Below are 12,770 nucleotides of genomic sequence, written 5' to 3' on the forward strand. Positions count from 1 at the left end.
AACTTCAAGAAAATTCTTCATGGATCAGATTCTTCTCTCCTGAAGTTCTCTCTCTCTAAGGTTTTCTCACCAAGTGGCAGTCGAGTCAACGCACACTGAATTAATGAAGCATCTCTTTGCATGCAGTCGTCACATTTGTGGCATTATGGCAATTCCTTCTACATGCAGTCGTCACGTTCAGGATATGATGGTGCATTTATGGCACCATGGGCAATTTTTGCATGAGGGTACATTCATTGCATAGTGGGCACTTTTTGAATGTAATGGTTAATTAATGCTTTATGGTTGCCATTTCTAGCAGGATCGTAATTAATTGTATATGGGCATAATGGGCATTTATTGTTGATTCCCACCTTGTTGCATCTTGAGTGGAGAATCTTTTGAGCAAACCCTAATTAGGGTTTTGCATGTAATCATGGCTTGAGGCCTATATAAAGGGGTGACCCCCTCATTTGTAAAAGGAGGGAGCTTTGTATGAAATTGTTGCAATAAGTTTTGAGATAATAAACAGTGAAACATTGTTCTCTGATGGTGTCCACTTAAATTATTTTTTCAAAGCTTGCATGGTTTCACCTTCCTCACTTAGAGTAGAAGTAGTATAGTGCTTTGATTTCAATGGAGAATGTAATGGTGTTTGATGAATTTCCATGGTTCATACTTTTTGCATCTTGTTGATTGTAAATTGCAGTGTAAAGTTAGCCTGAACCCCCTAAATTTGTGCTAAGTTCGATTGTAGATGGTTGTTTGGATTGCGTCGTTTTTGGGTATTCAAATGTACTTTCTCGATTTGAAATTCCTCTAGCATCCCCAGAAGATTGCACCGGTTCTTGCGGAATTGTAGTTGATCTTGGCGAAGCAGAGCTTGGTTCATTTGGAATTTGTCCACCAGAGCACTACTCATTGTTATCACTGCCCTTAGGGGTAAATTTAGATCCTTCTAAACCCTTTCCCTTTTACTTTCAGTTTATTTTAGTTCGTTTGAAGCAGAAACATCACAAATTCGCTATATCTGATGATGGAGTTCCAGCCACAACAAAGAAGTGAAAGAATGATGCAAATATAAGGCCCCTTGGATTACCAGCAAACACATCAGCCAACTGAGTCACGTTCGTAGCATAAAGGAACCTTGGAGTCGATTGTTTGAACTTTCTGCAATCTTAGCATGCAATCGTACTTTGATCAAGAGAGAGTGAAGTGATCATAAGGCAACTTTATTCTGTGTTCGACGATGTCATAAAAAACACGTCACCAGGACTCAGCCCAAAAAACAAGAAATCATAATTTACAAAAAAAAAAAAAAATTAGTTGACAATTGTAACCTCATCTGTGTGATTCCACTCCTAGACCCTCTCATTCTAATCAAATTTATAATATGACAAGTGTTTGACCCAAAATACGAAGGAAAAATAATCACGTTTTGTTGTTTTAACATGCCCTAGTAGACCTGAGAGTTTGCCCACAAAACTCCGAAGTCAGAGTCTCGAACTCGAAGAGTCCTGGGGTGAGACTCAAACGAGTACTCTCCAGAACTCTTTAGGACTCGTTGTGCAAGTCAATGGCAACTGGACTAGGCTAGAGATATGACTCACAAGTTCGCCAAGTTCGAGAGGCTACTCCTAGAGTCCTAAAACTATAAACGAGTACTCAAGCATGCTTATAAATGTATTTGCTTATCCCCCAAAGCTGTAATTTCTTGCAAACGCAAGAATCTTTGGTTGAACTTCCAATGATAATAATTGAGCCACACCTCTATCCACATTTAGTTTAGGCATCTTTTGCATTTAGTGTGATCTTACCATTTGTGGAATCTTTAAATGCAATTCTATTAGCTCAAATTTTATACCCTGAGTGAAAATGCATGAATAGCTCTTCAAAATTCATCTCTATTGTGCCCAAAGTAGTGAGCCATAATACAACCAAAATGTCTACTCTAACCATGGATATGGCAAACACAAGAGAAGCTATCATGTGGCCTCCCATGGTGAGCTTAATGCTATGGCCTATTGTGACGTTTTCACATATTGCCTCATTACAAATGGGGAACTCCACTTTTTGCTTGTTAGCATAAGTGGTTTTTGCTCAGTTTGCATAGCTTGGCAGTAGTTTCGTCTCCTAGCTCTTAAGGGGGGGAAGTGATGTCTTGTCAGTCAAGAATGGGTAAATTGATTTAGGATTTCAAATTTCGAGTCTGGAATCCATGAACAAACATCAAGACTAGAATTGAAGGTGGGAATTCACATTGTTGTCGAAGTGCAAGAAAAACTGCAAAATATTGTCAATGTTGTCAAGAATATTGCAAGGAAAAGTGAAATGAAGAAAATGTTATGGAAAAAATGAGAAAATGTACAAGAAAGTGATGACTTGACAAGGAAATTCCTTGTCAAGGTCGAATTTTCCAACCTTGACAGGAAAGAAAAATAAAAGAAATTTCCTAAATTCAAAGATGAAATTTCAAGGGAAAAATCAAGGAATTTCCTTCTAACACTTGAAAATATTGCAAGAATACTTGTCACAAGTATGGAAATGTGGGAATTCTACTCCAAAATTTCCTTGCTTCATGTAGAAATGCAACAAAATTTCCTTTCCAAGGCTCAAGTGGGCTCGAAAGAAAGAAATTTCTTCCCTATGTCTCAAATGCACTACAAGGATGAAAATTCCTTAACAGTGAAAATGCGCTCTAAGGATGAAAATTCCTTGACAACAATGAAAATGCGCTCCAAGGATGAAAATTCCTTGACAACAATGAAAATGTGCTCCAAGGATGAAAATTCCTTGATAGCAATGAAAATGCGCTCTAGTCAAATTTCTTCTCCCCCTGTAATTGGTACTGAAGGAAAAAATTTCCTATCAAAGGTGAAATTGCACTCAAGGAAAATATTTCTTGTCGATGGTGAAATCAATCCTGGCCCTTGAAATTGTAATTGGGATGTCAATAAAAGGCTTGGTCTTTTCATTTGTAAGGGTTAACAATTAGAAATTCGGAGGTAGAAGTTTCAAGTCAGAATAGAGTAGCAAGAAAGAAGAAATTGTTGCCAAGACTGTTGAAATTAATACATAAGTTTCATCGAAGATATGGTGGATCTCAGTGTCTTGTTTCTACATTTTGCACGGTTTCTTTTTGTTTCTCCAATTTATTTGAAGTTCATTAGTTATGATGGTGACATGCGACAATATGTGATGAATTCCTTGGTTCATACTTTTTGTGGTTTGTTGATTATAAGCTACTGTGTAAAGTTAGCCTGAGCCTAATTATTGTTGCTAAGTTCGATTATGGATATTCATTTGGATTGCGTCAGTATTGGGTATTTGGATGAATATTTATGATATGAAAATCATTCATTACATTTGGAGATAGCATCAGTTTTGTTAGTTGTTATTATCTTGGCAAAGCGAAGCTTGATTTAAGGAATTCATCTATCTGAGCATCATCCATTATTATCATTGTTCTTAGGTCTTAGATTAGATTTCCTATTCCTTTATCTCTTTTGATATTTCTTTATTTGAGTAAGTGAGTTTTGAAGAGTTCTAGCTACGATTCATAAGCGTAAGTCGCTTTGTGATACTAGCATATCACATCATACACACTGAGTCTCTTCGATTGCATTATCATGACCTGACTAAAGAAACCTTAGGGTAGCCTTACTTGATCACAATATTTAGCATATAAGGTTTCCTTGTTCAAGAGAGAATAGGATACTTAGTATTTTATTTGATACATTGGAACTTCCTTTCACAAGATTGATTTGTTTTATGTATGGCATTGTATATATTATTCTGTATTAGATTGTATTATTCTAGTTTTATTCCTAAATACTTCATTTTTTGTTGATTGGAGTTGCTTTTTGCATTCCTCGTTTGTTATTGTAACTAGTAATTTTGAGTCTCATTGATCATCAATGGACATTAATTTTCTCTTTTTAAGATCAGTAGGTTGTCCCCACCAAGATTAGGCCACAACTAGTCTCCAAACAAATCAAATGAGGTTCATTACCTACTTCTTAGTATTTACATTCTTAAAGGCCCATGTCATTTGGTAGCATTAAAAATTGAAGGCTTATAACTTTAAAAATATAATGCACATGCATATACATCTCCATCATTGATTGCAAAAAGTTGAGTGAAAATTCTTCTTTATCTTATTTCATTAACTTTTTATCCAACCAAATGTATGATATGTCTTTTTACTGTTCATAAGATGTTCATCTAAACATTTGTATCATCTCCTTCTTCCAAGCCATCCTCTGAACTTCTCTATGCAAACCTTTGCCCCTTTTGCTTTACCAAGCCCAAATATTCACTTATGCTAATAGATATCACTAATATCAAAATACCTGTTGTGAGTACACAAAATGTACAAGTACGTACAACTCTGTTCCCATCTTAAATTCTAGATTAAGTGTATAAATCAATATGATAAAGATTACAACAGATTAAAAATAAATAGATAAAGCAAATGATTCTCTGTCAATGTAAATATGATTCTGAGTATAGACAGAGATTTACCACGCAAAACAAGAAAAAGAGTTGGCGGGTTAGCATTGGTTGTATGTTGAGGAATAAACTCTTCAGGAACCTTGCTGCATCAAAACAAAGCAAACAGTAAAATCTCAATGTCTAGGCCCATTATTTTCAAAACCTCAAAGAATGAATGGGTGTTTACTGTCTGCTTAAAGACATTGAATCCAAAACACCTCAGGGCTTCAGCTCCTAGGATTTGCTCGCGAGGGATCCAACCATCACTATTCATCAAATCCAACCAGTGGCCCATGATATCCAAACATATCTGTATGTCCCAACGACTGCAAAATAACATGTTACTAATATTGTAACTTGAATATCTCATTGCTCAAAATAAAAACAATTTTTTTGAATAATAACAAAAAACAAAAAAAATTTAAAAAAACAACGTAACAATGGTAATATAATATATCGAATAAAATATACAGAAACACCAAGAAGAAAGTCTTGCCAAAAATAAGCTCACCAAATCAAAAGCTGATGAAATCCCTCATCCCACAAAAAGCCACGTGGAAAGAAGGAACGGCTAGGAACAGCTGTATAAAGCGCTGCTGGCCAATACAATGCAATATTACTACCAAATATGTCCTGTCCAGAAATATTAAAATATGTCAAACTCAAGAAATGGTCCAAGTACATACATCATCCAAAGGAATGGCATTAGGATACCTACCATGCACAAAAATATCACCTATATACAAACTATAGAAATGTGATGGCAGGTTATGTTTTATGAGCATTAATAGCTTATTTTGACACTGAATTTTCTATAGGTTCTCGTATAAAGTTTTATAGTTTTATCAGCAGAGGGCCCATATAGAACCCACATCAATCAATCTAAAAATACATACCGGGTCATTGCTGTTTGATATCCCTTAACAAAATGAAATCAGTGATTAATAACTAACATCCTACACAAACTCTACACCTATCTAGGTCTCAGCAAGGGAATTAAAACATGTATACCTTGCATCACTATCAGTACATGTTTCCATACCAGGCTTACATTCACCCAATAATCTATGCGGTTATGAGATTGTCTCGGACTCTCATGTTAAACACGTCAAAATCTCACAAATTCAATGTAAGCACAAGAATCTAAGCTCACAGCAGAGTTCATTCAAACCAAATTGTTTGTAATTGTGTATTCCAAATTCAAGACACAAACAGCCATCTGCACTGCTACTGCATCAAGGATTGTATGTTTAGCATGCCCCTAAACATTAATTAATAAGCATTACGACATCAATGTTTAAACACACAAGTTAGATGCACTCAGCAATCCAATTAAACTAGCAGATATTTATGTGCATTTATTCTTACACCTCTATGCTAAAATGTATCAATGATTTGGGCAGAGAATTATACGACTCTCCCTTAATTCTTCAGTTTAACACACAACTAAGAGATCAAGAATATTTTGAAACTAAAAGAATAAGAAAGGCTCTTTAGAATAATGTGTTAGCATGGACAGTAATTTAGAGTTGCTTGTCAATATCCTATTTCTCATGACAATTGTTGCATTTAACGTTGTTCAAGGAGGTTCGCATTATGCTGCCTTCTTTTTAGTTTTTTATTATTTTAGTTTTAATACCAAAATAATGCCAAGAAGAAAACAATAATGCACTGCATGAACAAAGTAAACCCTAATAATAACACTGGAGATGTATTTTATTGATAAAATCTGCTCGAAGACATCAATAGAGAACTAATAATATCTGCCTACATACATCAAAGAATAATAATCTTTTGGATCTAATTAGAAATCAAGCAAATGGCAAAAGATCTTTACCAAACCAGAACTAATGCTGCTCCAACCATCCCATTGATCACTTTGTCAATTGAAAAGAGAATGCTTTCAGTTCAATGCTATCCCTGGATGAGAGTACCCATAAAAAGTTTCATCCTCTAATCTTTGGATCCAAGTGCTTTCATCCCTGAATCAATATATGAGCTCTACTTGTTGTAGCCACCCACTCTTGGTCTGAAATTATGTGAAATAGACATAGAATGAAGACCTCAATATTGCTAGCCTCTACTTATTCCTTGGCATGCTCAAAACCCTACTTCCTAGCCTTAGTGTCAAATAACAAAGATTATTTTTATTTGATACAACACTAATAATGTTTAACAAATTAATAATCAAGAACCACTATCTAGTGTAATAATATTAAATTGCCCTAGTAGCCAATAAACCTTCACCTATCATTGGTAAATCAACCATAACTTGATAGCTACTCACCAAAACGTAAATAAAGTATTATGAATGACTAACACAAACTCCAACAATAGGTTGCATCACATGGTCTTGTCCCCATAGCCCTCCAAAAACAACTAAGAAATAGGGTAAATTTAAAACTATCCAAGGGCATGAACAATGTTGACAATAAAAAAGATCCACTTAGGGTAAATTCTCCATTAAGTGACAAATGGTGACAGTATTGCTTCCAATTAGCCTTCTCAAATTTAGGAAATGCCCCTACAAAATAGGAAATCATCTAGAACTAATTAAAATACTATGGACAAATAAATAGAACCAAACCTCACCAGTATATAACTGTCTAGAAACAACCCCTCGCCCATTGAGAAGCATAAAAATGGGTTTGTGGGTTCCAATTGTTGACTCAATGAAAAGGGGTAATTACAAGTCCACCCATCCCAAAATAACCTACCCACAAGAAATGCAATGTCGAATGTTCAAGTATTTCTAGCCCCTCCCAAGTAGCATCCCCCGTAGCTAGGCTCCTCAAATAGACCAACCACTCTATGATCGCCTATTCCTCAACGTCATTTCCCATGCATCAATAGTGGCATATGAATCAATACAAATTTGCACTCATCATCCGAGTGTGACAAATCAACTAATGGAAAATCTTGTCCAAGTAATTTTTATGGAAAGCACATGGAGAACATTGGGAATACATCTACCAACTTGCAACTCCAACTCATAGGCCACCTCACCAACTCTCCGCAATAATTTGTATGGTCCATAGAAGTAGGGTTTAATTTTTTCAATCCCAGTTTGTTTCATGGAAGTCTACCTATAAAGCTACAAGTGTAGAAAAACCATATCCCCAACCTCAAAGGATCTAACTATGTGTCAATCCACATAAAAAATTTGTTGATTTTGTGTCCATTGCAAATGGTCTCTAAGTGACCTCATAATGTATCTCCTATGCTCCACAAAGTTACCAACTATCAATGAACACCAAATCAATGAAGGTAAGAGCATCATATACAATATAGTCCCATAAATGGTGTCATGCCAATGACATGCAATAAGTGGTACTATAACAATGCTCTCCAAGGTGCAAACACTTAACCCATGTTGTCTATTGATCTATGATAGTTCCATAAGTATTCTTCAACCCAGTTATCAATTATTTCCATCCACCCATCTATCTAGAATGATAGTTTGTACTAGGAGTAGCTAGAAGTTCATAAAATAAATAACTATTGCCAAAAGGAGTTCGGGAATCTCCTATCCTTATCACTAACAATTGTTTTATGCAAGCCATGTAGCCAAAATACTTCTCCAGAAAACAAATCAACCACCTCTCGTGCTTTAAACTCAACAAGTATGGCAAGGAAATGGGCATACTTTAGCAATCCATTACAACAAAAATACAATTCTTGCCATTCACTTTTAGGAACAAGAGATGACAGGTCCAATTGCCCTCCAAAAGTCCAAATATTTAAAGGCTCTTGTGTTTTTTGTGAGTTTCCTTGCCTTGTGATTATTAGCCAGATACATGAAAGAAAGGTCATTCAAGTAATGATCATTCGTAGAAAATAGTCATCATGATAATGACGTGAGTATGATTATGCTTCACATGGTGCAAAATCTCACAAAACTAAAAATATCTGAACACTACAGTTAGAAATTTCCTTGAACTAAGATTGCATCCTCCAAAACATTGAAATAAAGTCTATAAAATGTTTCAAAGTATTTAGGGAATGCCAGATCAAGAATAGACAATGCAAGCCTTATAAGGTATTACATCGAACAAAAAGAATTCCAAACTGGTAAAAGGACAGTGAAAAACCCAAAGAGAAAGATGTTCTGATAATCACCATTACTCCCCCATATGAACAAATAATTAAAGGTTCTTGTGTTTTTTGTGAGTCCCCCTAACCTTGTGATTATTAGCCAAATACATTAAAGAAAGGTCATTAAAGTAATTACTATTTATGGAAAATAGTCATCATGGTGATGACATGAGAATGATTAAACTTTACATGGTGCAAAAGCTCACAAAAGTAAAATATCAAAACACTAGAGTTATAATTTTCTTTACCTAATATTGCATCCTCCAAAATATTGTTCAAAAAAAAATATTGCATACTCCAATGACATAAAGGGCTATAAAATGTTTCAAGGTATTTCAGGAGTGCCAGATCAATAATAGACGATGGCTAGTTTTTCAAGCAAGCTGTTTATCTAGTCTATAAAATCCTATGTGTACAATTGTAAGAATAAAATTCTCACAACTACTACAACTAAGCTCAATGTTTGTGAAAACACCCATAAGCCAATATTAAACATGTTACAATGAAAATGGAGAACAGTAGCACACATACACAATCTAAATAACATAAAAATTACTTAACCCATATGATGATTCCTGAGATTAGAGCAACAATCAAATATAGAATCAGATAGATAATGTTATCTTACTCTAGATTCTTTAGGAACAGAGATTTGTGACCGTCCAAAAAAGTATCCGATGCCTCCTATCAAATTGCTGACAGCAGCCCTCCCAACTACCATAGCTTCCTCGTCAACCTGTGAAATTTGAATCTCATCAAATTTGCAATACATACAACATAATTACTCTAAAATAATAGTTTCACTACAACATAATAACTCTCAAAATACAGTTTTTCTTTCCTAGATGAAAAGACACCAGTCCAGGGGAATTTTCCAAATGTGGGAAACATGTCACAAAGTGTCTTTTACTTAAATGAATGGGAAGAAACAAACACTAGAAAATTTAAATGTAAGAATGAATGACCAATCACATATCGAAGCTGACATTTCTGAAAGTTAAACAAAATCTTTGTACTCAAAATTTTGGTCTAAAGCAATCACAATTAACAATCTTCACATTAAAAATACAAAGCCCTCTGTAATCATATCAACCTCAATACCAAAAACCCTCTTACAAATAAAAATAGAAGTAAATGAGAAGAAAATATTGTTGCAGGGAGACACATCTCCAACTCCAGTGGCACATCTCTGGGATGGGAGATATGTATGGAGATGTCTCCTATGACATGAGACAACTGCCCACATCTCTTGACACTTTCCTGCATTTTTAAATAAACTCAATCAGAGATGATAACCCTGAAAAAAGATTTAAAATGTTTTTAAAATCACTTAAAAAGGCGATTTTTCACATAGCAGCAAGCAGACGACGACTGTTGAGACATCATTTTTGCAGCATCCATACGGAAATTGTTGATAGGCCATTTTCAGAGCAAGCAAACTGTGTTGAGAGCCAAGTGTTGAGACTTGAAAGTCAAGTTGGGAGCCACAGCAGACTTTAAATCCACACATTTAGGAGCACTGGCAGTGTCGAGGTAGGCATAATTCCCTGTTCCATTCACCTAAATTATTAGGTAGTATTAGTTTTAAAGTTTCACATTTTAATTTTAAGTTTTTGTGTTTCAACTTTTTGCTACTATAGGGCAATCTGCAGATATAGATATGACGTTTGTTGAAGCCTATTATAAGAAACACTGTGAGAAATGCGGGAGGAATACCAATGACGATTGGTTGAAGACTCCCAGGCCTACAATTTCTTGGATGGCCGGGGACCTTTCCTCGAAGTGACTTCAAGGAGGAGATGAATGACTTGATTATTCTTCTTAGAGTAGAGTAAAAGGGCTTCCCACTTCCAATACATAATATGAGTGGATGTATCAATACATTCATATCATTAGACAGAACAACACGAAGATCTTTTGGGGTAACCAGATCAGTGGCGCCTTGTGTGAGCAGCTCACTAAGGTACCTACCACCTTGAAGTTCTACATGACTTCCTACTTGGTGTATGCTACTACCGCTATGAGGAATTTTGCAAGTTTTTCCTCAGGAGACAAAAGACAAGTCCAAGTTTGGAAACACTATTTTCAATTAGCTCTTAAAGAAAGTTTACATCATTTTAGAAGAGTTAATGATGCCTTCTTTGGTTCATATATGTGTATGTTTGATAAGAAACTTGTAAAGAATAGGGTCTCTGATGAGGCTTGGGAAAACGTCAACCAATATGGATGTATGTTTTTACAGTTTCCTACTACCTTCACCTATCTAAGGATAGGATGTTATAATGATCAGCCTTTCATGCTCCCAAGGTACCCATCTGATAAAATTATTTTGATGAAGTTGGCAAGGCAAATGGTGGTGGTTCATGATTGACAATCCAGTTCTCATAAAACAGGTTTCAAGTTTACTATCTATTGGGAGATACTCTATCAGCTTAGCTTTCAAAGCAAGAGCTATGGAGGAAGAGATGAGATGAGTAACAATGAGGCAATTCAAGTCCAAAAATGATTTTGATTACAAAGGTATGAAGAACAAACTATAAAATAACTACACTCATGTTCATAGAGTTGAATATATCTAGGCTGATTGCAAAACTGAGGAAGATATCAGAAGGCTAGACTATTGTCGCCTCGCAAAGGACCAAATAATCAATCTCAACCTGGCTGATATTCCTAATGGCTTGGTTGATGGCAGTAATGTCTTAGACTCCATCTATGAAAATAAAAAAGATTGTCAATACTCCTCTCCCTTTCATCCAATGGTCTCAAAAGGAGGTTGTCTCTATAAGGACCAAATTTTAAAGGATTCTTGCAAAAACCAATGTTTGGCTAGCACAGAAGGGAATCTAGTTGAAGTCGTTCACCACTGGATCAAAGGATGATACTATTGGGCCTATTGGAAAGAGATCCGAATTGAGAACAAAGAAAAGGCAAGATCGTGTTGCTTCTCCTAAAGCTCCCAAGTACAAGTTCACAGTAGGAAAGAGTAAAGGGAAGGAACAAGAGAAGTCTTCTACATCAGATTCTTAGTAGGAGCAAGGACAGGAACCAGAAGAAGGAGAATGTGAGGAAGAACCTATTGATGTGGACCAACTTGAGGAGGAGACATCATCAAGAAGAGAAAGAAGAAGAATTTGATGAAGAAGGTTTACCAAAGATTTTCAGAGGTACCGAACCTGGAGACATAGAAGATCATGTTCCACAAGTATTGAGTCCTATTTTAGTTGCTACTTCTTCTCAAGTTCATGTTTCCGAATCCGTTCCATTTGGGTCCACAATTTCATATGTGTCAAATTCTCCTAGTGTGACCATTCCTATTGTTTCTTCTTCTGCAAGTGAAGTTGTCTTAGATACTCCTCGAGATAACATTGAAAATGTTTTCTCCACTTTTCCAAATTTGTCTGAAGTATCCACATCCATGTTTGAGGATTTTGATAAGTTCATGTCAGATATGGGACCATTACCAAATGTATCAGTTGTTGAAAACCCATCTTCTATTATGACTTCCACTCCATCAATTGTAACTATTGTTGTTTAAGGCCAAGGAACTTCTTCCCAACACTGGTTGCTTTCTAACACTCCCAAGAGGAAGAAGCAGGCTATATCTCCTAATGATTTTGATTTCGGCCAGCTAGTACATGTTAAGCCAAAGACTATAAATAAATCCACGACCATCTCAAGAGTTAAGGTAGATAGTGCCAAGAACAAGTATATAGAAGTTGCAGAGCCTTGTCCTAACAAAAATATAAGTGAAGTCCAAGCAGAGGACTATGTGATAAGGAGGGTTGAGCTTAGGAAGCAAACCCATTTTCGATGCTCTTGTGGCCAGTTATAATGAAGAAAAAGTCAAGAAAGATAAGCTTAAGGTACAAGTGGAGCAACTCACAACCGTGTTAATTAAGATCACAAACTCTTCAAAGGTGATTGAGCCAATGAATTCATTGATTGATGAACAAGTCATTAAGCAAGTTGAGCGGGTTACTTCACAAGGCTGAGTAACAAGAGAATGGATGGATAGGATGCTTAGTCAAGGAACCCACCTTTTGAGTTATGCTACCAAATTGATCAATAATGTGTAGAGTGTTCAATCTGAATTGGAATCGACACTTAAAGCTTTCTTGGAGGCAATGAAAACCTATGAGAAGGATTTTGATGCATGGACGAAGTTCAAGGACTTCTCCCTAGATGTTTTGGTTGATCACAAT

At 35.8% G+C, this 12,770-nt stretch overlaps 1 protein-coding gene across 1 annotated transcript in view; it reads right to left on the reverse strand.

The window, feature by feature from the left end:
• LOC131037327 (mannosyl-oligosaccharide glucosidase GCS1) overlaps positions 1–12,770 on the reverse strand; it is a 207,367-nt gene that overhangs the window by 161,561 nt on the left and 33,036 nt on the right. Inside the window, exons 10-13 of the mRNA XM_057969439.2 lie at positions 9,197–9,304; positions 4,985–5,106; positions 4,692–4,799; positions 4,504–4,577 (exon numbers count right to left, since the gene is read on the reverse strand). Of these exons, the coding sequence (XP_057825422.1) occupies positions 4,504–4,577; positions 4,692–4,799; positions 4,985–5,106; positions 9,197–9,304 (412 nt within the window). The remainder of the gene's footprint in view (positions 1–4,503; positions 4,578–4,691; positions 4,800–4,984; positions 5,107–9,196; positions 9,305–12,770) is intronic.

This window comes from Cryptomeria japonica, chromosome 3 (assembly GCF_030272615.1).
Source record: "Cryptomeria japonica chromosome 3, Sugi_1.0, whole genome shotgun sequence".
Lineage (NCBI taxonomy): Eukaryota > Viridiplantae > Streptophyta > Pinopsida > Cupressales > Cupressaceae > Cryptomeria > Cryptomeria japonica.